The following is a 26,376-nucleotide window of genomic DNA, read 5'->3' as shown; positions in this document are numbered from 1 at the left end:
CTTGGTGTCTCGCACTCTCTCTGTGTTTCCTCAGATCCACCGGAGCTCCATCTCTCTGCACCAGCCGCCGCCTGCATCGCCCCCCCCTCCCTCCCCTTCCCCTGCTGTTAGACCGGCCTCCCCTTCCTTCCCATGGACCCTCCCATCGAGCTGGCCAGCTCTCCCTGCCCCCCCCCCCCCCCCCCCCCCCCCCCCTCACCAGAGACTGCCTTCATCAACTCCTGCTAACATTTCCATATTTCGCACATTCTGTGACAAACTGTAAACTGTTTTCTTGTCTGTAACAACATCTATTGCACGTCTGTCCGTCCTGGGTGAGGGATCCCTCCTCTGTTGCTCACCCTGAGGTTTCTCCGACTTTTCCCTGTTAAAAGGGTTTCCATGGAGTTTTTCCTCAGTCGATGTGAGGGTCTAAGGACAGAGGATGTTGTTACGATGCCATGTAAAGCCCTTTGAGACAAACTGTTTGTAAAAACGGGCTATACAAATAAAATTGCCTTGCCTTGCCTCCATGCTGTCCGTCTTGTATTGAAGCCCCGAAATGTGAAATTGTCCTAAAAAAAATTTAATAAGTCTATATTTCAAGCTTGTTTTGTAGTGGAAGCTTCTCGAAGCTCCTCTTCCCGGTTCGTCCAAATTTGACGAACTGGGAAGAGGAGCTGCCGTTACAAACAAGCTTGAAATATAGACTTATTTAATTTTTTTCGGGACAATTTCGCATTTCGGGGCTTCAATACAAGACGGACATTACATACGAGCAGCATGGAGGTATTTGGATGTTTTTTGGTGTGTCTTTTTGTTACGAAGACAGTTGGTATCCATTTGCAACCGTTATATGGACATGCACTGCTACGCCGAGACCCCCTGTAACTCAGAGAAGCCACGGAGGACTCTGAAACTTCTCACAGCCCTTAGTCCATACGAGGGTGAGTAGATAATGAGAAATTTCAATTTTGGGTGAACTATCCCTTTAACACATTTTTCCTGACCTCTCTTCATGCAGGGTTTTTTAACATTTACAACTCGTAGCGACACAACGCTCCCAGGTTTCACCAGGATTCACAGTCGGCACCTTCACAGAGAGCGTGTTGGCCACGATGCCGTCCACTGTGTTTTCTGTGAAGGGGTCAAAGTGTTTGTCCGGTCGTCTCATGAACTCCGGCTTCAGCCTGTAGCCGCTGCGCCCGTTGTACTCGAACACGAAGAGGTTGAGCTGCATGGACAAATCTGAGAGCAGAGGAAGAGAAGCTACAGGTAAAGACGCTGCTGCAAAGCAGGAGGAGCTAAATTATGCACATTTTGTTCAAGATGGTCTTAAAGGGATAGTTCAACATTTTGGCTTAACAGTAGGTCATCAAATACACAATCCAACAACTCCAAAACGCTCTGGTGGACAAGTTGTGACCTGCACATTCACCACGCTATGAGATAATAACACAACGTTACCAGACAGAGTTGTTTTAGAGGGAAATACAGAGACTGCTTGATGAAAAACTGTCCCTGAAGGCAACGCGCATCATCGGTTTTACATGAATTTCCCTCTAAAACAACTCTGTCTGGTAACGTTGTGTTATTATCTCATAGCGTGGTGAATGTGCAGGTCACAACTTGTCCACCAGAGCGTTTTGGAGTTGTTGGATTGTGTATTTGATGACTTTAATGTGGGAAACCAAGAAATCCCATTAGCCTCCGTAGCGTAGCTCTGAGCAGCTCGCGGCTCTGCTCCGCCGTTCTAAAAATAGCTTGCACCGACAATTAAAGGTAACGAACCTACTGCTGATTTGCCAAAATGTTGAACTATCCCTTGAAATGACTCGATGCTGGGGCAGATACAAGGGTTTTGAAGTTATATGTAAAACCAAACTGACTGAAAAGAGTCAGGATTTACTATTTAGAATAAAAATGCACTTAAATAATCCAGACAATCTAGAAATAAACATGTTAAATGTTATTTCACCGATGGTCTGGTAGTTGAGCGCCACCAGCTGACAGCCGGCGTTCCAGAAGAGCTGAGGCATGTAGTTGGACGAGTCGACTCTGGTTCCCTTCGGGTAGATACGACTGAGCTGGGATTTATTGTATCTGAGTGACGCTGAGTTAAGGACACGGTTAGACGACGTCATGATGAAGAAAAGTGTTTAAAATATCACAAATATCACATCATATATGTTAATGTGAGTCGTATTATCTCTGCTGCTGCTGCTGCTGCTTCTCTGTGGAGGCACATTAATATTAAAAGTTGCTTAGTGACTGAGATTTTCTGAAGAAAAAAGAAGAAACATCAAAAGAAGTAGAAGAACTAGAAGAAGAAGCTGTTGCCATGGTGGGGTAGCTGTGGTAACCGTTGCCAAGGATACTCCACAAACTCCACTGGCGACTTTGTGAGTTGCTCCAGCGCTTTGGTCTCCACGAAAGACGACATGTTGTAACAGCGGGCCGCCTCTACACACACACACACACACACATACACAATAACTTCTCTAGATAACAGTTCCATAAACTTTGCACAACTTGTGTTTAATTTATCTTATTTTATTTTCAGTTGTACAAGCAGCTTGAAACTGTGTTAAGAAACGTGCTATAAATAAAGTTTATCAGTATTATTATCATCCTTAAAGGTCCAAATGACTCATCACAACATTGGTTTTTCTATTTTCTACTCATTATCTTAAACTCTGCTCCGGAGAACAAACAAAAACTCATCAACAGATAAAAGCAGAAACATTAAATCACTGTGAGAACGACTCAAACTGATTTCTGAGGTGAATAAATCTTCATTATTGGTGATTTACAGCTTTTATTTGTTAAAAAAAACGGAACAAAATCAAAGTAAACTCTTCTTGTTTTTTTTAAGTTATGTGATATAAGCTCCTGTTACACTGCACAGACTCTTAATGAATGAAAATGAATTGTTTTCTTACTCTGAATTTGTGCTGCATTCAAAGAAAATCTTAAAAATGATTCATTTATAGTTGGAAAAAAAGAAAAAAGTCTCAACAGTCATTAGGAGAGTGTGTGTGTAATGTCACACACACACACACACACACACACACACACACACACACACACACTCTTCTGCCTTCTCTTACTCTTTGATGCTTCGAAGGAGTTGAACTTGGTCGGTTGGACGTAGTTGACCAGAGTGGACATTTCCTCTGTGGCCACGGCCTCACGCTCAGCCGAGCCCTGAAACACACACACACACACACACTTAAACTCGTTAAGGATTCAACGCTGTCATGGATGAATCATGCGCTGAGGCGACAGATTCAACAACACACACTTTAGATACAGTTTAAAGGAATAGTTCACCAAAAAAGTGAAATTCATAGACTCATTAGTGACTCCCCCTCATGCTGATGAATACTCTAGAGTAGTTTTCTATTCCTCAAAGTGCATCTGGAGACCCGGGAGGCCGGTTCCTAGTCCAACCAAAACTTTATGTGAAGTTTATGTGAGTTAATAGCGCATACAAAAACGTCCATAAAACTACACAAAAACATTTAATATTCCTCCACACTGCTCGTCCACTGCAATCCAAGTGTCCTGAAGGGAGATAGTCCAGAGTTTACTGGAAACAACCTCATTTAATTGAGGCAAGTCCGGTCACGTCCCCAGGTAAATTAAATACAGGACTGTTAGGGTGTAAAAATGTCCTAAATGAGGTTGTTTCCAGTAAACTCTGGACTATCTCCCTTCAGGACACTTGGATTGCAGCGGGCGAGCAGTGTGGAGGAATATTAAATGGTTTTTGTGTAGTTTTATGGACCTTTTTGTGTCGGCCCTATTTATCTCATATAAAGTTTTGGTTGGACTAGGAACCGGCCTCCCGGGTCTCTAGATGCACTTTGAGGAATAAAAAACTATTGAGTATTCATCAGTATGAGTATGAGTATATGAGTATTTTTGGTGAACTATTCCTTTAAGGTGACAACAGCAACAGCAGCAACTGACACACAGAGTCCATAATAAGAACACAACAGCAACAACAGGAGTAAACAGTCCAAAATTAAGTTTGGGTCCAATTCTTCATGAATTGTGATTTTTTTTTCTTCTTTTTCTTATTTTCATCAACAGTTTGGATGTTTTCTTGTTTTACTAGGTTGAACATCTTCCTCCTCCTCCTCTTTGTGGAGATAAACTTAATAAAAACTAATCAAACAGTGGATCGTAGCTCACCACCGGCCAACTGTAAACACACAGGAAAGAAAACACGACAACAACGACACGGACAAGGAGGGAACCGAGCAGCTTCAGCAAAAACAAAGCGAAAACAAAGCAATATGACGACAAAAAGCAGAGCAACAACAACAACAAGAGTCAATAATAACGTTACAGTGACAATGGCAAAAAGGATAAACAACAACAACAACGACACAATGGAGATAAACAACGTTTTGGTCAACAGACATGTAGGAATGTCGATGCGACAGCGGTGAGAGCGAGCGACGGCCCCTCGGCTCCGTGCGACGCCACCACTGACCTTTTTACCATCATCATCGTCATCATCATCATCTTCCTCACTCTCAGCCTCCATCTCTGTTAGAAATTAAAGTTACACACACAAGTCTTCATCCTCATCAGCTCTTCGTCCCTCCTCCTCCTCCTCCTCCTCCTCCTCTTTCTTCTTTTTTCCAAATATGAAAAAAATCTGGGTTTAATGAGTTAAAGGACAATTCTGGGCAAATTCAACCCGGGTTGTATTTTCCTAACATTTTAGGTCTAAAAGAAGGAATCTGAAGATTTTCAGTTTAATTTCTCCTGTTTTGTTAGTTGTGTCTGTCCCCACATCGCCACGGCAGCGATGAATGGGAGCGGATGGAAGTTCTGCTGCTTAGGCTGTTTACATCCCTCAAAGCCGCAATGTTTTTCCGCAGACAGCTGCGTCAGATGGCGACTCAAACATGCACCCAGAAGTTTATTTACTTCAAGCAAGTCAAGAGTTGATATTCCTGTGTTTATGACACAAACAGGAGCTGCCGACTGCACGTGAACACACCGAGCGTCAACTTGGGTCTCGCGCGAGACTTTGAATTAGATCTAGTTTTACAAACATGTCGGCTTGCTTGAAGTAAATAAACTTCTCGGTGCATGTTTGAGTAGCCATCTGACGCTGTCTGCGGAAAAACATTGCGGCTTTGAGTGATGTAAACAGCCTAAACAGCGGAACTTCAAACCGCTCCCATTCATGGCTGCCGTGGTGATGCGGGGACAGACACAACTACCGCAATTAAACTCAAAATCTTCAGATTTTTTTAGACCTAAAATGTTAGGAAAATACAGCCCCGAGTTGAATTTGCCCGGAATTGTCCTTTAATTGATCATCTGTCTATTTAAATCAATAACAAGGAGAACTTGTGGAGATGTGGAGACATTCATCACTAATGAACCAATAATCAATGTTCATTCATAAAAAACTCAAATGTGTGCAGTGATTCACAGGGTCACAGTCAGTGTGTGTGTGTGTGTGTGTGTGTGTGTGTGTGTGTGTGTCGGGACACAGCAGGTGTGTCAGCGGGGATCCTGAACGTCCCCCTGCTCTGCTGCTGTTTTAATTGCTGCAGCTCGGAGCCGACGACCTCTTCAGGGAGGTCGCGCTCCTTAGTGACACGTCCCTGACGACGAGGACGAAGACGAAGACGAAGACGAGGAGGAGGAGGAGGAGGAGGAGGCGTCACTACGGCCGAGTCAGGACGGAAATTAACACGGAGTCATGTACACAACAGTACTAATACTATAATCCTCTACCTACCATATGAAACAGCAAAGTTTTTTTTTCTTTGGTTGTTTTTGTTTGTTTCCATGTATTTATTTTTGGTTAAGGGGTTGTATGTCACACAAATCGTATTCTTTATCAATGTAATTGTGTTATGTCACATTCACATTGTGCTATGTACAGTTGATTTTCAAAATCAAATAAATGATTGTTAAAAAACTTGGATTAGTCACAGTAGAATTGATCCTTATAAGTGCTGTATTGATATTTTATCAATAGCTGGTGAAGGTGACAGTTGTTTCGTTTTGTACCTGAGCCTCTGACTGACGGTGACTCCTGTGTTCATCTGATGCTTCCTGAAGCAACTTTTAACTTTTATTTTTTACTGTACAGTACATTTATTCCTACATACGTGGCTCCACACTGTGTAATATTTTTCATCCTTTGTACAAGAATCACTTTATATTACATTTACATTTCTTTATTTTTTATCTTTGCTTTTCTACTTCTACTTCTCCTGCTGTAGATTTCAATAATCAATAAAAAGTCTTATCTTATTGTTACTAACAGAGGCAAATATTGATTCTTTACTATGATGCAGAATCTTGCAGGTCCAACTGTTCTGACTCTGAATGAAATAAACCATATTATGTTTCTATATTATGAGAGTTTTTCTAAAAACAGAGCTTTTGGAGAAAAAAAATCACTGCTAAAACAAATGTATTCTTCATTATTATGGTTTAGAACTGGTATCTATAAAAATAAGGAACAAAATCAAGGTCAGCTCTCTTTGTTTTTTTTGCATTTTTGCATTTATATTATAAACTTGCATTATTCTGTGCAGAAGTCTATATTGATGGACATGAAGAGCTTGCCGAGGTTGTGCTGATTCTGAATTAGAGCTGCATGTAATGAAATCTTAAAAATTGTGAACTGTGAAATACAAACGCAGGTCCAGCTGTTCTGTTTTGGCTCCGTCCGACATGGAGCTGATTTGCAGGCGACGCATGAGAAAACAAAAACACTGAAGCTCCTGGTTTATCGCCTGTGTTTTTTTGTGTCACAGCTGAAACGTGATTCATGTGGATTTCTGGGTAAGAAAAAAAAAAGAAAAGAAGAGCGAAAAACCTGCTTTTGTCTTTGTGTCTTACCTCCTGTGTTGTTGCTAGGAGACAATGGCTCGTTGCTCTGATTGGCAGGTTGGTCCGTCAGTCTCTTGGTGTCGGTGTTGTTGGGGGGTTTGTGGGATTTCTTGTTCTTGATGAGGATTTTACCCATGAGCTCCTGAGGACTGGGCAGAGGGACGCCTGACTCCAGCTACACACACACACACACACACACACACAATATACATTAACATTTAAACTATAGTGTGTAACATAAGATACAGTATATTGTCTTGTGTGTGTGTGTGTGTGTGTGTGTGTGTGTGTGTGTGTGTGTGTGTGTGTGTGTGTGTGTGTGTGTGTGTGTGTGTGTGATCTTACAGGGTATTTGTCCAGAGGGTCGATCAACAACGCATCTCCAAAAATGGATCGACAGTATTCGGCCATTTTTGCCTGCTGCTTCAAACTGACAGGTAGACGAACATGTGATTATTATGATTTAATAATATAATCTCACACTAAAATAATAATAAAAAGAAGCTTAGTCAACATCAGTCAACATTGACTCACGAGTCCACGTGGTTTTCGAAGGACAGGATGACGGGGAATGGTGACGTCTTGAACGCACACTCTGCGATGGCTTCGATCACTTCCTGTGAAAAAAGAGATGAAACGACGACAAGCCTGAAAACTGGAGAATGAAACAAACCTGTCACTGTTTTACAGGTGGGGAAGACACTGAGGATCATTAACTGGAGTAAATAATAATTATAATCATTGTAACGTTGATTTATATACAGTAGCGCCTTTCAAGATACCCATAAATACATAATTATAATAATATTCTTTATTTATAAAGCACTATTTATTCTCAATGAAAAACAAAGTGCTCCAGAAAAAGATAAAACAACAAAACAGTATAACTAATATTGAGAAGTTCTGTTTTTTTGAGACATTTACGCAACTTAACTCAAATATTCTACTTCTGACTCATTCCTGTGAAACAGAGCTCTGAGTCAGAGGAATGAATTGTCTTTTATTTTGAAAAATTCAATAGAAGATATATCGTGTTCGTCACAGTGGTAAAACCAATCGCAACTCTTCCTCTCTACCTCACGTTGTGATTCCTGCTTTTTTTTTAGTTAAATTGAATAAAGATGAGGCAGAAGATTCTCCACCAGACACCACGGTCTGATCTGAGGTTTATGTTTGAAGGTTTAGAAATAAAGAAATATTCCTTTTGTTTTAAATGTTTTTCCAAACTTTATTGCTACTGTCCAACCTGAGGAAGATCGACGAGGTGATTCTTAGATTGTAGCAGCTGCTGTTTCTTTGCTGTGGTTGGTAAAGAGGCTTTGTAACATTTTCCACCACAAGCTTTTTATTCTACACGTTCTTCAAATCAGTCTCAAGGCGAACGTTTCCTGAATGAAGCAGCAATAGATGAGGAAAGTTTCTAATGCAAGCACTAGAGCATCAGATGGTATCATAAAAAACAATACAATATTTTATTCCATTGTTGTATTGTTGTACAAACTGGCAAAGGGATAATCGATGAAAACTAACTTTTTAAGCTAATTCGAGTGAATTTACATGTGTGTTTTTTATACAATGTTTATTAATGTGCATTGTCCCTTTCAAATAAACTAAACTGAAACTGAAATTTCACCATATTTGTCTCACTAGACCTTTGACAGTGGCTTCATGAAGGAAGAGAGGAGTGATGTCATGTCAGGATTCATAAACAGGAAGTGGAATTTTATAAACAACTTAAAAACATCTGTAAATCAGAGAACAACATCTGATCTAAAACAATGTCAAACACAATGAGACTAAGTTCAGATTTACGACACAGTTATGATGACTCACCTTGAAGGGGATCTCTGAGGTCATGGTGAAGCCGTGCGTGATGACCGGCTCCTCCTCGGCCGTTCTTCCCTTCCACACGTCCAGCTCCACGCAGCGACACCCGGCCAGGAGAACCTGTCGGTACATCTCCACCGAGGAGCTTCCTGCCAGCTGACCGGCTGACACACACACACACACACACACACACACACACACACACACACACACACACACACACACACACACACACACACACACACACACACACACACACACACACACACAGTGATGGGAATAACGGCGTTAAAATAAACGGCGTTACTAACGGCGTTATTTTTTTCAGTAACGAGTAATCTAACTAATTACTATTTCCACCGTTACAACGCCGTTACCGTTACCGACAATTAAATGAGGCGCGTTACAAACTACTCAGTGAAGCTGTTGTCCTCCGACTTGGCTCATCTCAGCCACAGAAGCTGCTAAACTGTTTTTCTTTTTCCTTCTCTCCTTTGGTGAGGGGAGGGGGGAGGAGGGAGGGACGAGACAACCACATAAGTGATGCTGATTGGTTGAGGCAGAGTAAGGTTTCATGCTAAGCCAATCAGAGGCAGTGTTCAGTTTGTACACAAACCACGCACGCAGTTTAGCCTCACACACACAGACTAGCAGAGGGAAGCTGCAGAGATCGGAGGGAAAGTACAGACACTACTTTAATCTCCTTGAGGTAAAAGACAAGAACATGTGAGGTGTAGCTACATTATGTCCTGGAGCGAAGTGTTTGTCCTGAGCTTCTGCTCACCTGACTCTGTGCAGCTTCCTCATTAAATCCAAACAGTCCGACACAGCGACGCACTGCTCCTCTTTGACTCTAAAGTCTCTGTAGCTCATCAGCCCGGAACTCTTCCAGAGCAGCTACAGCGCAGCGTTGTGACCTCAACCATGGTTGATGAGAGCAGAAATGTTGTTGTTGTAGTGAAAATGGGCGAGCTCGTGAAGACGCGAATTTACACAAAGTCAAAACGAGCGAGAAATCGCGTATCTCGCGTTTGGTCGCGCGTCACAACTCGAGCGAAAAAAAAGCGTTCCTCGTGCCCCTTGTGGGTCTTCCCACCAAACACGATGAAATAGACGAAGACGCGATGGTCCCGTCGCCCAAAAAAATCCCGTGTATTGCGTCGCAAAAAAAAAAAGTCGCGTATATCGCGTCGCCCGCCTAATCGCGTCTTTGCGTTACGGCCTTTTACACCGCGGACGTAACGAATAAACGGTTACGGTGTGAACGAACAACATAGAACAGGACCAGACGTGGCGTTGTTTCCTCTTTTCACCGACAGCTCCACTCTCCCTTACTTAGACTAACTACTGTTATTGTTGAGGCCAGAGAATTGTGGGATTTGTAGTTTTTGACCAATCACAGGTTGTGCTCTTTCTTTTTTGTGATTTTCCCGGTTCACACATGTATTTTTTTTTAGGGGCAAATGCGAGACTAAAATTATTTAAGACTTGAACACAATAATTCAACAAATTTAAGACATTTTAAGACCTAAAATTTAGATTTTCAAATTTTAGATTTTTTAAGACCCCGCGGATACCCTGTTATTTCATATAAAAGATTAGCCTAAGTGCATACATATTTAATGATGCTGTGTATTATATATTATATATTTAAGACCATCTTTGAATTTTCTAATAAATGTAATACTTTTTAAGGCCTTAATTGTAGATACATGAATTTAAGACTTTTTAAGGATCCGCGGATACCCTGAGAAGTTGTGTGCTCGCAGCAGGACAGATAATCAGATGGATAATCGGTAAAGTTAATAATTTCACTTAATGTGGCCATGAATAAATTAATTTCGATGTTTCCTGTTATTGTTGCCCAAACGCAAATCTTGAATAGGTCTCCACTGTTTTCACATTTAAAAAGGTCTTTGTTGTCTTTGTACAGAGACAATATGAGATTTGCTTGTAGGCAGCCACAGCACTTAAAAAACCCACTGTAACCTATTTTCATAGGCACACCAGCCTCGCTTTCAATAAAACACACACTCGCATTCCATAATTGCGATCAGTGAAATATATGAAAACAATAAAATACAATTTAAAAATGCCCTTGGAAAGAAAAAGTAACGCAATAGTTACTTTCCCTGGTAACTAGTTACTATTATAGTGAAGTAGTGGAGTTACTAACTCAGTTACTTTTTGGAAGAAGTAATTAGTAACTATAACTAATTACTTTTTAAAAGTAACGTTCCCAACACTGCACACACAACACACCACCATCACAACACACAACACCGTTAACACACAACACACATCCTGGAGACTCGGGGAAAATACAATATTTCTCAGTGTGTGTTAAGTGCAGGGCCGGCCAAAGCCTCCACGGGGCCCTAAGCAAAATTTCATATTGCGGCCCCCCTATTACTGCCAATAATACTGATTATTGATCATTTACACATCATCACACCTACTACGAACTTATTAAATTTTTCTAAGTTATTTTTTTCTATTTTTTTAAATTATTCTTTGCTCTTGCTTTTAACTCTGTTTAATGTTTACATTTTGTTTTTTTAATTGTTTTTATGCAGTTTTATGCTGTTCTTTTTAGATGTTTTGTCTTTATGTAAAGCACATTGAGTTGCCTTGGTATGAAATGCGCTATATGAATAAAGATGCCTTGCCTTGCCTTGATCTGTCATTATCAATCACCATCCTAGCCTGACATGTTTTTACCCATCTATGGTTTTTAATCTCAAATGGTCGCAAATTCAGCTAAATGTGCAGCCTGGGGTTGATTTAGACTTAATATTCAAAGTGATACAGTACTGAGTGGGATACTGAATATCATACGGGCCAACTAAAAGTAACAACAACAACAATGTGAAGTCAAACAACAACAATTAAAGATTTTTGCAAGAAGTTAGGCTACGCATTAAAAAGTTAATTGCTCATTGGGCCCCCTAGTGGTCACGGGCGGCTAAGCAGGTGCTTAGTTCACTTACTGTACGTCTTGCACCGCGTCCTGACATACAGCGATATACAGCGACTTACAGCGATACGAGCGAGGAAAAGTGATTAGAACGCGTTACTTTCCAATCAGCCCGTCCTGACGTGCCGCGAGTGATATCGCTCGGCCCAGCGATGTCGCTCAACCCTGAAAAAATCGCTCACTCTGTCTCTATCTGGACGACATTTCGCGGCCGTGTCCCGCCCCTAAACACTTCTTATTGGTTGAAAAGTACACGCTGCTTTCTGTTGACAAGCTAGTTAGCAGAGAGAGGAGAATATGAGAAAAAATAAATAAATACTGCAAGATGTGAAAAACGGCAACCAGGAAATGTAAGGAATCTAAAAATAGCACCAGACGTTTGTGTACGTCCCTCGATAATTTGATTGGTTTGGATTCTGAACCAATAGAATATACTCGCGACAAAACCGCACAATGCATATCAGGACACCTTCGCACAAGACTTTCGTTTCGCTTGCTCGCTGTATGTGAGGTTGCGGCGTTGGCCCGGCTCTGTGTTAAGTGTGTGCAGCTTTTTGTTCACAGCATTAAACTGTCATGTTGTGATTTCTCTGCTGCTGGTTTTCAGCTGTGAAGTGAATGAATAAACAGCGGAGCAGTGAAATCCAGACGGAGCTAATTCAGCCGCCGCCCCCTCACAGCTGGAAACTCCTCCAGGCTGATGTTGTTGATCAGCTTCCTGTTTCCACACAAAGTGCCTCAGCCTATAGCTCAGCAGGCATTAATCTGTTAATGCACAGTATATATATGTGTGTGTGTGTGTGTGTGTACCTGTCAGGTAGGTGTTGTGCGATGACTTGATGAAGTAGTGCGACAGCGGGAAGCTCATGTCTTCAGACTGGTCCAGTTTCTCCGGAGGAATGACTCCGTTCTCGTCGCTGGACAGGTAGCTGGAGAACGCCTGCACCGAGATCTGACCTGCAGAGGTCAAAGTGTCCGTCATCATTTCAAACTCAGTCCGTCGCCCACGGTGATGCTGCACAAGCTCAAAATTCAATATAGAACAATAGAAGAAAACAGCAAAATACGGAATGAAATCAAATTAAACACAACAAAACATTATTAAAGTAAGAAAGACTCCCCATAAAAACAGGTTAAAGGAACAAAAACACTCTGAGTTTGTCATAAAGTCTATCTACTTAATATAATGTGTTTTCTTTGTTTTAATATTTTATGAAGCTTTAAATCGTCTGGATGGTTTTTTAAACTATTAAAAAAACAAAAACAAAACACAAATATCCTTTCAGCCTTTAAACAACATGTGGAGATTATTACATTTTGTCTTCTTAACACGAGCTCTTAGACGTGCAGCTATAACTTCCTGTTTTTGCCCCTAAATATAAATATAGATCATTTTAAAACAACTGAATAAAACTGAGGAGGATAATCCTCTTATCACTTGTTTACAATGAGGTGAAAGTTCATTTCAAACTCTTATAAGATATTGTGGATTATTTTCTATAATATAATATCTGAATTAACACTATAAAACTGTTCCTAAATCCGATTTGATGCAAATACAAGTCAGGTAAGACATTTTCAGAATCAAGAAGAAACAGAAGCAAGTCTTTTTTATGTAGGTCAGTGGTTTGCTTGTTTTTTTTTGTTATCACAGATGGAAAAAATAAAGATTCCTACAAAAGTTGTTGTTGGTGGAGGATTTGAAGCCGCTGCCAAGTTTTCTTCCTGCAGGATCCGACGCAAATGTGAAGAGCCGAGCTTCTTATTTTAGCAGTTTACTCTCTGTGGGTGTGTGGGAGGGTTACAGGAGGATTTGAGTACCGACATGTGCACGTACATGAATGTGTGTGTGTGTGTGCACCTTGTTTGAGCAGCGCCTGGTCGTGCTGGTACCTCTCCATCGCGGTGTGTGTCTGTGCAGGACGGAGAGGCGGGTAGAGGATCTCGTTGAGCCGCGGGTCTCTCTGCTTGTTGTTGATGAACTCCGTCATCTGGTCGACGCTCATGGCGCCGTCCTTCCCTCCTCTACAGAGCAGAGAGGTCAGAGGTCACATGGGTCACATCCTCGTTTTTTGAGCGTTAAAGGCCATTGCCATAATCCCTGTAGTCATAGCAGTAGGTTCGTTACCTTTAATTGTCGGTGTAAGCTATTTTTAGAACGGCGGAGCAGAGACGTGAGCTGCTCAGAGCTACGCTACGGAGGCTAATGGGATTTCTTGGTTTCCCTCATCAAACTCATCAAATACACAATCCAACAACTCCACAACGCTCTGGTGGACAAGTTGTGACCTGCACATTCACCACGCTATGAGATAATAACACAACGTTACCAGACAGAGTTGTTTTAGAGGGAAATTCATGCAAAACCGCTGATGCACGTTGCCTTCAGGGACAGTTTTTCATCAAGCAGTCTCTGTATTTACCTCTAAAACAACTCTGTCTGGTAACGTTGTGTTATTATCTCATAGCGTGGTGAATGTGCAGGTCACAACTTGTCCACCAGAGCGTTGTGGAGTTGTTGGATTGTGTATTTGATGAGTTTGATGAGGGAAACCAAGAAATCCCATTAGCCTCCGTAGCATAGCTCTGAGCAGCTTGCGGCTCTGCTCCGCCGTTCTAAAAATAGCTTGAACCGACAATTAAAGGTAACAAAGCCACTGCTACGACTATAGGGATTATGGCAATGGGCCAATTTGCCAAAATGTTGAACTTTAAAGTATCAACATATTTAGCACTTACATAATATGAGAATCATTTCAACTTCTGACAGTTTTATATTGAGTTCTCTTAAATAAAATAAAAATATTGACCAGTCCTGTCAAGTTAAGAAGCATAAACCTGCTGTTAAATATAATATATATTAAGCATAAGAATATGAAAACAGGAGCTCTCTCTTTTGTGGTACATATTTGTCCTTATTGTCCGATTTTACAAACTCACCCACTGATTAATGAGTAATAACAACTATAATCATCACCTCCAGCCTGGCTTTGAATTTGCTGAACATAATAGATTGAAGACTTGTCTTAACACACTAACATCCTCTCTCTAATCCTCTTCTGTGCACAAGTGGGACACGAGATGAATCGTTATTCATCATTCTTCACATATCAAAGAAATTGGCCCCGAGCAAATACTGTAACAACACACTTCTAAAAAATAAATCTCATTTTGTGGAGCAACAGCAGCTTCTTCAGCATTAATAATAATAATAGTATATAATAAACAGTCTCTGAGCTTATCGCAGCTCGTATCCGGTTCAGGTTTTTCCACTCACTGCAGTTTGAAGATGTTGGGCAGCTCAGGACGAGGACACAGACTGTCCAGAAAGCTCCGGTAAACCTCCGGCGTGAAGTCCTCCAGTTTGATGCCATCGCCCTGTTGAACATACATAAAAGACATGGATATTAACTTAAAGACAACAGCATCCTACTCCCCTGCAGCACCTTCCTCCTCCTCCTCCTAGAAGTTTCAAAATCTTTCTGAGGTTGCAGAAAAAAATTCAATTCAACATGAATCCGACTCTTTGCATCCCAGACTCAAAACAACTGATGAACCACATCTGAGCTGGTTTTACTAAATATCTAGGTATCTGGCTTGATGAAAAATTCACTTTTAAATTTCACATAGACAATCTCACTAGCAAACTTAGACCAAAAATTGGCTTCTTTTTCAGAAATAAATCTATTTTCCCTATAATCTGCAGAAAGAGGATTGTTGAAGCTGTCTTTGTGTTGGACTATGGTGATATTATTTATAGAAATGCTGCCCCTTCAACTCTTTCACCTCTAGATGTGGTCTATCACTCTGCTCTTAGATTCATTACCGGCGATAGTTATAGCACTCATCATTGTAATCTGTACACAAAAGTAGGTTGGTCTTCCCTGTCAGAAAGACGCAACAATCACTGGCATCTCTTCATCTTTAAAGCCATTACTGAAAAACTCCCACCATTACAACACTGTTAGATTTAAATCAAGGTTCATACTCAACTCGCTCCAATGACTGGCTTACTTTTAAAGTCCCCCGGGTACAAACTGAACTTGGTAAATCTGCATTTTGCTATGATGCCCCTGCCTCCTGGAACGATCTTCAACTCACACTTAAAATTAATGCTCCTCCATCCTATCAACATTATAAAAAATATCATCTCAAACCTCTTTACCACATTCTGTAACTGTTTTTAAATTTTGAAATGAATCAGATGTATTTAACTTTTGTAACTGTGTTTTATCCTATGCTGTGCATTGTGTTTAGCATTGAATATTGCTGTGATCTCGACAACATTGCAAATGAGGGTAAAACCTCAATGTCCTTTCAAGAATAAATAAAGATTTAAAGACTCGTGAATCAATCTGGACAAAAAGGCAAAAGAGGTCAAAAGAAGAAGAGGAGGAAGAAAAAAGGAGGGATCAAATTGAAAAAGACTGTGTGTGTCTTACATGTGCTGTTGACTTTAGAGCTACTAATGATAAAGAGCATTGAGACTGTGTTTACCCGTCCGTAGGGCAGCCGGCAGCTCTCCAGGGCGTTCTCCACTTTCTTTCGGTCGGATGAAAAGAGTCGGACGATGCTGCAACGGACAGACAATGACGACGACATCACACCATTATCAGCTCATCCTTAACCACAACATGTCACTGACACCGAGCCTACAGTACACTTTAACTTCTTAAAATACAATACCTCCCTCCCCCGCTTTTAATTAAACACCACAGATTTAACTTCTTCCGTGACTCAACCCAAATGCGAAACCAGATCTAAAAGATTTGACTCTTCTACTTTGAAGAAGAAAATATATTTCTAGTTTAAAGAACCAAAAGCCATCTCAGAGTAGTTTTCCCATCTCCTCCCTCAGCTTCAGGCCGGTGTCAGCCAATCAGAAGAGAGGAGGATGTGAGGCCTCCCTTCTGATTGGCTGACTGTTTTCTGAGTGATCTAATAATTGTGTGTTTTTTAAACTTATTTAAAGGCTGCATCTCATTCTTTCACCTCTAAATGAAATAATAAAGCAGATTTCCTGCAAGTCCAGGTGGGCGGGGCTTGGTGACTGCTTTGTTGTGACATCACAAAGTTACAGGAAGTCCTGACAGCTGCTTTTTTAATTCATTTTCTGAACACAGGCTGTGTGCATCTCTCTGTGGCCTTGATACTTTCACAGTATTAATAAAGAATCCAGACTTGATCAATAATCAAACAAGACATGTTTATCAGAAATGAGACCTTTAAATAATACGAGTGTGTTTCTTCAAACCCTCTCCTTTCCTTTGCCTTCCAAGATAAATGCAGTGACCTTAATTCTGCTCCTGGTTTGCCTGTAAAACACATCTCTCCATCTTAACTGTATTCTCCGTCTCATGCTCCGGCAGCGGTTGATTACCAGGTCAGAGCTGAATTAAGCACCTCCATGAATCCTGTCCCTGTTTTTGCTTTCCCAAGTGCACATGGAATTAAGTTTATTTTTGGAAGCGAGGGACAGGAAAGAGCAAAGTTTAAGTTTGTGCGAGTCTCTGCAGATTTCGTCAGGCTATTTTTTGACACATCACATCCTCAGCCGTCGACTCAGACACGTGCCTCAAAGTTAACTTTCAGACAGATTCATTGATTAAACACTAAAGGGACAGTAAATGATGACGATGATCGGTGACTCACTTCTTGACGGGGATTCTCCCCTCTGCGTTGGGCTGCAGGGTCAGCTTCACGTACCTGAAACACAGAGAGACAAGAATTTAAGAAATTATCAATCAACGATCAGAGCCTTCATTGATTTTCCCTTAAAAATCTACTGAACAAACTACAAGAAAATTTGATGAAGGTCTGAGGAATCCTCGTCTGCAAAAACAATTTCTGACCTGCTGTGAGGTAATATAAAAAATCAAAAAAAAAGATTTAGTCGGAAACGATTCTGTCATTGTTATTGTGTCACAAACATCTGCATCATCTGGTCACAGAGCCTCAAAACAAAAGGAAACAAAATCATCAAAGCCTCAGATGTTCAATCCAAACAGAGCAGCCAAAGTTTTCTATGGTTTTCTGCTTTTTGAGTTAATTTCCAACCTTGAAAACATCATCACTGAAGAGCTGCAAACAACTTTGTAACCTGCAATCTGAGACAAACTCACATCCGGATATAGTGGATATAATCTGTCTGAATATCGTCTCTTAATCCTAAACCATGATGCTCATTTTGATTTGGTAGAAAGATAAAGAACATGAACGTGCTAAATTTTGTGTTTTAATGACAATTAAATAATTATTTTTGACATATATTCGCACATTCACACAGGTGTCCACTTCTTCTGACTCTCTAAATCTCTAATAATCTAGAGTTGTAGATTTGTCTTCATTTCACCTCATTTAAAGGGATAGTTCAACATTTTGGCAAATTGGCCCATTGCCATAATCCCTATAGTCATAGCAGTAGGTTTGTTACCTTTAATTGTCGGTGCAAGCTATTTTTAGAACGGCGGAGCAGAGCCGTGAGCTGCTCAGAGCTATGCTACAGAGGCTCATGGGATTTCTTGGTTTCCCTCATCAAACTCATCAAATACACAATCCAACAACTCCAAAACGCTCTGGTGGACAAGTTGTGACCTGCACATTCACCACGCTATGAGATAATAACACAACGTTACCAGACAGAGTTGTTTTAGAGGGAAATTCATGCAAAACCGCTGATGCACGTTGCCTTCAGGGACAGTTTTTCAGCAAGCAGTCTCTGCATTTACCTCTAAAACAACGCTTGCACCGACAATTAAAGGTAACAAACCTACTCCTATGACTATAGGGATTATGGCAATGGGCTAATTTGCCAAAATGTTGAACTATCCCTTTAAACTGTCGTGAAACTGTGTGTGTGTGTGTGTGTGTACTCACGCTTTGAGCAGAGTGCTGTCTCTGTTCAGATTGTGGCTCAGCAGGTTGGAAGACAGAGAAAACAGCTCCTCACACCACACCTGGTGACATCATCATCATCATCATCATCATCATCATCATCATCATCATCATCATCATCATCATCATCATCATCCTCATCCTCATCATCCTCATCATCGTCAGTCTCTGACTCTGGCCTCACTCACCTTGGCCTCGTCCTCCTGCGTGGCGATGAAGATGAGCAGGTTGACGTTGGCGAGGTCTGAGGCCGTAACCACGGTAACCATGCGGTTCTCCAGACGACCGACCAGGTTCCCCACGTCCAGCAGCTCCCGCAGCTTGGCCTCCTATTGGACGACACAGAGAGAGAGCGAGTGAGAGCTGTGGATGCTGCTGCAGGCTCACAGGTGAGGTGAGGTGAGGTGAGTGGAGGAGAGAGATGGAGGACGATGTGTCTCATGATACTGTTTATCTATCGTCTGATGTTACATTAGAGGAAGATAAAAACCTGTTTAAAAGAGAAACTGCTGATGATTCAAATGAGACAGAATCTGTTTTTTCCACATTTATAAAAACTATAAACTTTCATCCAGGCTGAGCTACTGTAAGAGACTGGTAGTTTTTGCAAAGACAGTTCAATTGTTTTGTTCACATTTTCACCAGATTCATGTTGCATTTTCCTGTCCTTCCTACTGAAACCATCATTTTAAACTGGTAACAAGTTGCAGGATGGAAGCTGCTGATCTTTCTCATGGCAAAATATACATTTAGGCATCAATGTGCAAGAAAAAAAAAAATCCAAAGCTCATGTGACTTTATGTATCTGCTGCATTGTGGCATCATTTTCATCGTTTTGCCATTGTTTTTGCTTTGTTCTGTTTTATTTGGTTGCTACAATCTTTTTATCGTACCTTGTTATTTATTTTATTGTCATGTAAAGCACTTTGTAACATTGTTTTGATAAGTACTTTATAAATAAAATGATCATGATTATTATCTAAACTCACACTGCCTCTCACATTGTAAATGCTCCAATTTGACATCATCACGTTAATATAAATGTGAGTCTGCATCACTTTTATTAGTCGACCTAATTCCAACAAATGTGATTCTTTCAGTTACTGGAATTAAAACTGATCCCTCCAATAATATTCATACAGTCTGATCATCTTTTTTTATTTTATTTTATAAGTTTAATTCCCTCCTCACATAATAGTATAAACTTCACTTTCTGCCTGACGAAACAGATGCACAGGTAAACAAGGAGATTATTGGAGAGCTGTGAAGCAGCAGCTCTGGTGATGCTGATTTAAACTCATCAGGTAGCAGAGTGGTGTTAATAATAAGGATAAGATTTAAAATGCAAGTCAAATCTTTTTGTTTTTATAGTGGTTTTTAAACAGCGTACACAAAGTGGTGGAAAGACAGGGCGTAAAAACTCATAGTGGAAGAATAAAAACACAGAGGCTGGCAGGGATGGTTCAAGCACAGAGTAAACAATAGGTCAGTGAAAGGTCAGTGTGATGCAGTGGGTGAGGGGATGAGGAGGAGGAGGAGGAGGAGGAGGAGGAGGAGGAGGAGGAGGAGGAAGAGGAGGAGGAGGACGAAGGTGATGTAGGAAGGAGATCACACAACATATCACACCTAACAACACAAAGGTGAAGCTGAGGTGACGATACCTTCGGTGTCTTGGTGCTTCTCCCCGTTCTGACATCTTTCACCAGGGTCAGATCCAACAGCTCTGTGTCCTAATGGAAACATACAATCAACACACACACACACACACACACACACACACACACACACACACACACACACAGAGTCAGCTGTCATCTGGCAGGTAAGTGCTTCATCCTGTTTCCTGCTAAGGATTTAAGGCCACCCCAGAGAGACGGAGAAAGTGAGCGTGTGGGTTTGTGACAATCAATGATTACATGCTGTCTATAAGCCTCTGTGTGCCGCTCCTATTCAAAGTTGTTCCTGTAGCCTCTCATCATATTGCACAAGCAGTTACAGTGCTCACATCATCCAGCACATATGTAATGCATATGCTGCTCCTTTTGTTTGACAGCATTTAAATGCATATGTCATGTTCAAGGTGAGGAAGAGTACTGCATATAGCTACTATGTACACTACAGCATACTACTCATAGTGTTATTTGTGAAAAAGAAATTTACATGGTGCACACATTGAAAAGAAGCATCAGCTCTGATGTGGGAAATATGGTACTGTAACTCTTCACAGTTCATCCAATTAAATCATATTTGATTACCTGTAATACACAAACTTGATATAATTTCTTTGTTCCAACATTGGAGCAGCCTCTTTCCACAGGATATCATCTTTCTGATGGTGTGTTTTATGTTTTGAAATGATCAAAGAAACAACATGGAGAGTTGTTGCAGTTTTAAGTTTTTTTCTTTCTGGGATCACAGAATAACTTTTATTAACTTTGTCAATATAAGGACACTATGAATTTCTTGTAGTTTTAAATTTCTCAAGTGTACGTCAGTTTAAAAGAGAATAAAATAAGTAAATTGCATGAAAACACTAATTTCAGGTTAGCATGAAAAACACCACACATTTGGCTAACTATATAATAACATATGTAAGATACTGACTTGGTTAGTTGTTTTTTTTGCATCAAGATTAAATGTATTTTTGACATTCACACTACTGTCACTACTGAAATCTGCTCAACTTTAATCGGAGTCATGTAAACGTACTGAGTTCTGTTTTACTACTGACAGGTAGCACTATAACTATGTTGCCAACAAAAACAAACAAACACACAAAAAATAAGCAACGACCCTGCAGCTAGCACCTGAAAATCAGTTGTCAAACTGTTGCAATGGACTGTACTGACTATGGCTCTTGTAGCTAAAATTGGTGCATTAAGTAAAGAGGACTTTATAGATTAATAAAACCTATTTTGTAAATGTGAGATTCAAGATTGTGGATGTATCAGTATGCAGCACATGCACATGTATGTGTATGGCGGTGTAGTCAACCTTGTTTTGTTCGTTCCAGTAGAGGTAAAATCCATGCGGATCCACGTAGAGAGTCACCGGAGTAACGGTGGAAAGATCCTGAAGAGAAACAGAAGAAAAAACGGTGACTAGTCAGAAAACCTACATAATTAGAAAACAATTTCCTCCATAAAAAAGAAAATTCTCCTCCCACAATGCAACAGGTCACTGCTAACCAATGGCATAACTGAGGCTTTTTCCATTGTGAGGCAGCAGGTATAAATAGTAAAGACACTAGTTATATCATAATTGGTTTAACTTGATATGACAACCATCAGCAGCACACGTCAAAGCTTCAGCTGTTTTAGCTCTGGTTTTGATCTCCTGAGGGAAATCTGTCTAAATCCTGCTCAGTGTTCACCAGCTGCTCTCTGAATGCTGTTTGTTTGCTGCTGTGCTTGATGGTGGATGGTTGGTTTTTTTGAGCTGTTTCTAGAAAATAAAGCATGAGAGTGAACCAGAGCAGTAACGTCGGAGGACAGACGACTAAATAATGAGCTGAAACTGTAAAGCTGTGTTAAGCCGATGGGAGCTGCCGATTCAGGTAATAACTCTCTGTAGGTTCATCATCACTACGAGTGACACAGTTTTGATACTTTCTCATGATTAAATTTGCTTTAAGTAGCTGTGTGTGTGTGTATATATATATATATATATATATATATTTATATTAAAAAAACACACTTTTATTATATATTTCAGTTGTTGTCAGTGTCCAGAATCAGTAAACGCCTCTGTATGGGCTCATTAAAACAGGGAAACACAATGGACGCAGTATAACTCCTCCACGCTTCAGATTAATGTTCTGTGAAGTTGTCACAACATCCAACTATTGTCCCTGTTGCCGTAGCAACCCACCACGACAGTTTCTAATTGGCTCCAGGTGGAACCGAACAGTGCAGCTGTTTGCAAAGTCTCTGCTCTCCGTATGAAATGTGATGTGTGATTCAGAAGACGAGTTCATGTGACTGACGAGCAGCTGAAGACTGCTGCTTTAAAAACAAAACATAAAAACCAATGTACTAGATATGTATGTCATGTGTGCTCTTTGTTGACATGTGTAATCCAACTGGCTATGAGGTGCACACAGCAGTTATATTACATTATAAAACATTAAATAAACTCTAATTGAAACATTTGATTCTTCAAATGAAATTATAAAATCTTGAATCTTTTGCATCTTGAGTTGCAGAGTGATGTTTCCCAAAACTAAAGACAAAAGCAAAAAGTTCAACGCTTCAAAAGCTTTGTTCAACTGTAAAATGTTACATATCTAAAGTTAAAGTTGTTTTATGTGATAGAAAAACATCATATTCAGCATCTTAAACAGTGTAGAGTCAGAGAAAGTGCAGATAGAGAATAAAGCGGGACCCAGGATGGAGCCCTGAGGAACACCACAGCTGATGAATCTATGAATGTCAACATGAGAAAACTACAACAAAGAAGTTGAAATGTCAAGTTGTTTCACCTCAATTTATACATGCAGTGAAAAGATCGTTTTTGAACTAGGTAAGGTAAAGATCTTACACATGAAATTTGATCAGCACAAGTATTTCCATCTGAGGAAGTTACAAACGCTGTATCATTTGACCATTTATGCATTTCTGTTTCTTTTCTCTCTATTAGCACTGATAATGAAACCGTGATAATAGAGTAGCTAATAATAAATATATTAACCAATACAGATCATACATACACACTCATACATAAAGTAGTAATAAAACTGTGAATGACACATTAAGTCAAGTGACAATAATCAGTGAAAGATTATGATAATTGATTCATTAGTCACTTCCTGATTGTGAACAATAAAGAGAAGATTGTCATAACAATTAAAAAAGAAAAAAAAAGAAAAGAATTGGTAGTCGAAGCCTCACAGTCCTGCTGTGATGTAGTAAATGTTAATTTGACACAGTGGGGGAATCTCATAAAACACGTCTCTGAGACTAATTAGCTGAAGATAAATTAAAAGAGTTATTGTCCTGAGATTAGATATTGACACACAGCTGAGATCAGACCAGACCACATCCGTTACTTCAGTGCTGCAACTGTGAAACCTACAACACCTCAGAACATGTGGACCCAAGTCATTTTTGGGGGGGCCCTTGGGGGTCTGGGGGCCGAGGGCCGTTGTGTTGCAGCCTTGAGTTTTTCCAATTAAGTTTAGGGTCATTTAGAAATTAGACACAGAAAGGTCAGAGTCTGGAAGCAACACATTTGGTGACCTGCTTTTTTTTAACACTGGCAGCATCTCTTCCGTCTGTCCACCATCCCATAATATTCATACCTATATCTGTGTTTTACAAAGTTCTTTATACATTCCTTTGTTTGTTAAAGGTCATGGATTCGTTACGTTGGAGCTGCTGCTGATGTCGTCACGGTGACGCTGATGTTCAGAGGAATAAAAAAAAAAAAAGAAAAAATTCAGAAAAGCTCAGAAGATGGTTAACCAGATCCCTGGTTGTCACTCGTTGGCATGGCAACCGATTCTATTTTTCATAAAGCTCAGCTCTACGTGTTATTCAAATATCGTCACACACACACACACACACACACACTGAATGGATTCAACTGTATATCGGATTAATTAAGTATGATTCATTATATTATATATCTCAATACATTGATTCACACACACACACACACACACACACACACATAGCCAAACATCCATTTTTCCACACATACACACACATATACACACACACATCAGATCTGTTTAGGTGGTGGTAACCATGCCAGTTACCATGGCAACCGGACAGCACGTTTCTCATTGTCAGAGCTCTGTACTTCAGCATACCAACACACACACACACACACACATACTGAGCTCCGCAAATACCTACAATTATGTGTTTGACGGTGACACACTGGAGGAGTTGTGTGCATGTGTGCGTCTTTTATAGCAACACGTTATTAAAGCACACACACACATATAAACACACACACACACACACACACACACACCACCACAGTAAATGCTGCATACTAATGTGGTTACATACCAACAGGTGGCAACAGAGGAACTGACCACAATGGGATTTCACATTCACACACACACACACATAAACACACACGCTGTCACTCTCCTGTGTGTGTGTGTGTGTGTGTGTGTGTGTGTGTGCGTGTGTGTGTGTTGCTGGCGTCTCATCCACAGGTTCTCGCTGCCAAAGCTCAATCAACAAATGAATAGTAAACACATCTGACAACATGGCACATCTCCTCCTCCTCCTCTTCATCCTCCTCTTCTTTATCTCACTCCATTTCAATTCAACTGGATCGGATTCAATGCAACATGATGATCATCGTTTCCTTTACGTTGCTAGATGATATTTATGTATCTATCTATATATTTAATATTATATTTATATGGAAACAAGGAGAAAGACAAAATATATAAGATGACAGATGACATGTGAAACAAACAGGTGTTTTGGTTTTGGTGCTTGTGTTTCTTACCTCGTCCCATTTCATGAAGTTGCTTCCTTTCCTCAGCGTGTGAGAGACGGAGGGAGTCTGGAGTTTCAGAGCATGGACGCCAGGCTGAGCGCTCGCCATGGCTTCACACACATTAACACACACACACACACACACACACACACACACTCACACACACACACTCACACACACACACACACTCGCTCAGACGCTCAGGCTTCACACACTGCACTTGGATGCTGCATCTCTGTCATGTCCGAGTCCCAAACTCCACAGAAGTGAGGCGGAGATGCTCGGCTGCAGCAGCAACATCCTTCTCCTCCTCCTCCTCTTCTTCCTCCTCCTGTCTTCTGTCTTGTCTTCTCTCCCTCTCTCTGTCTGTTTCACTCTTTCTGATATCAGTCCTTCTTCCACTCTCTCCTCTCCTCTTCTCTCTCACTCTGCTACGTCTCCTTCCTCTCTCCTCTTTCTCTTCTTAACCCTCCCTCTTCTTCTTCTCCTCTTCCTCCTCCCTCCTCCCTCTGCTCATCTCCCCCTCTCTTCTCTGTTGGTGCTGCATCTCACAGAGAGACAGACTAAAACAGATGCCTTCGTGGGAGACAGGATACGTGTGTGTGTGTGTGTGTGTGTGTGTGTGTGTGTGTGCGTTAAGTGTATGTGTGTGTGTGTGTGTGCGTGCACTGCCTCCACAAATTGACTCATCGGCGACATGCGCACAATGGCAGCTTCCCACAGATGGGGGAGGGATAAGAGAGGGAGAGGGAGAGAGCGGGAGCGACGGGCAGAGGTAGAGAGAAAGAAAGAGAGTGGGAGAGATGGAGAGAAATGAGAAGTGAAGAAGAGGAAGGAGAGTAAAGCGGAGAGAGAGGGAGGGAGGGAGGAGAGGGATGGAGAGAGAGAATAAAGAGCAAGTGGGAGAGAAAAAGGAAGGGAGTGGGCGAGTTGGTGAAGAGTGAATCAAACCGGTCAAATAAGGCCACTTTATGAATTTACACTATGTTGACAAAAGTATGTGGACACCAGACGTTACAGCGCTGGGATGCGACTGTCGTTAACCTGCAAGAGGAGGAGAAAGAAGAGTCAGATAGACGAGTGTCGTCATGGTGAACGGATACTGAGGTCACAGGACAGTCGTCGAGTTCACGGTTTAACATCTTCATCTTTACGTTAGAGGAGCTGAAACCACTGATTCAGATTCATCAGCATCAACAAATCAGATTTCTGCCACATGAATAGTCGTCGTATAATGTATAGTGTGCGCTCACTGGTTGCATCTCTGCTGCTGCTGCATGTGTGCACACGTCAAATAGAGTCCAATAAAATGTACACTACTGTATGAATATGTTGTGCTTTAATGTGAAATTATTATG

At 40.9% G+C, this 26,376-nt stretch overlaps 1 protein-coding gene across 2 annotated transcripts in view; it reads right to left on the bottom strand.

Moving 5' to 3' along the window:
- plcb1 (phospholipase C beta 1) overlaps positions 1–25,588 on the bottom strand; it is a 37,582-nt gene extending 11,994 nt beyond the window's left edge. For both annotated transcript variants that reach the window (XM_085799367.1, XM_085799365.1), the window contains exons 1-19: positions 25,028–25,588; positions 21,551–21,628; positions 20,218–20,286; positions 18,745–18,885; positions 18,539–18,618; positions 17,315–17,368; positions 16,160–16,235; positions 14,940–15,040; positions 13,524–13,687; positions 12,473–12,619; positions 8,692–8,849; positions 7,393–7,475; positions 7,204–7,288; positions 6,868–7,033; positions 4,484–4,539; positions 3,090–3,186; positions 2,358–2,442; positions 1,958–2,082; positions 1,073–1,227 (exon numbers count right to left, since the gene is read on the bottom strand). In XM_085799367.1, the coding sequence (XP_085655493.1) occupies positions 1,073–1,227; positions 1,958–2,082; positions 2,358–2,442; positions 3,090–3,186; positions 4,484–4,539; positions 6,868–7,033; positions 7,204–7,288; positions 7,393–7,475; positions 8,692–8,849; positions 12,473–12,619; positions 13,524–13,687; positions 14,940–15,040; positions 16,160–16,235; positions 17,315–17,368; positions 18,539–18,618; positions 18,745–18,885; positions 20,218–20,286; positions 21,551–21,628; positions 25,028–25,126 (2,019 nt within the window). In that variant the 5' untranslated portion in view covers positions 25,127–25,588. The remainder of the gene's footprint in view (positions 1–1,072; positions 1,228–1,957; positions 2,083–2,357; positions 2,443–3,089; positions 3,187–4,483; positions 4,540–6,867; positions 7,034–7,203; positions 7,289–7,392; positions 7,476–8,691; positions 8,850–12,472; positions 12,620–13,523; positions 13,688–14,939; positions 15,041–16,159; positions 16,236–17,314; positions 17,369–18,538; positions 18,619–18,744; positions 18,886–20,217; positions 20,287–21,550; positions 21,629–25,027) is intronic.
- Between the last annotated feature and the right edge of the window lie 788 nt (positions 25,589–26,376).

The sequence above is a fragment of the Trachurus japonicus genome, chromosome 15 (assembly GCF_045865225.1).
Source record: "Trachurus japonicus isolate A0001 chromosome 15, Traja_1.0".
NCBI classification, from domain to species: Eukaryota; Metazoa; Chordata; class Actinopteri; order Carangiformes; family Carangidae; genus Trachurus; species Trachurus japonicus.
This window is presented reverse-complemented; position numbering and strand designations above follow the sequence as displayed.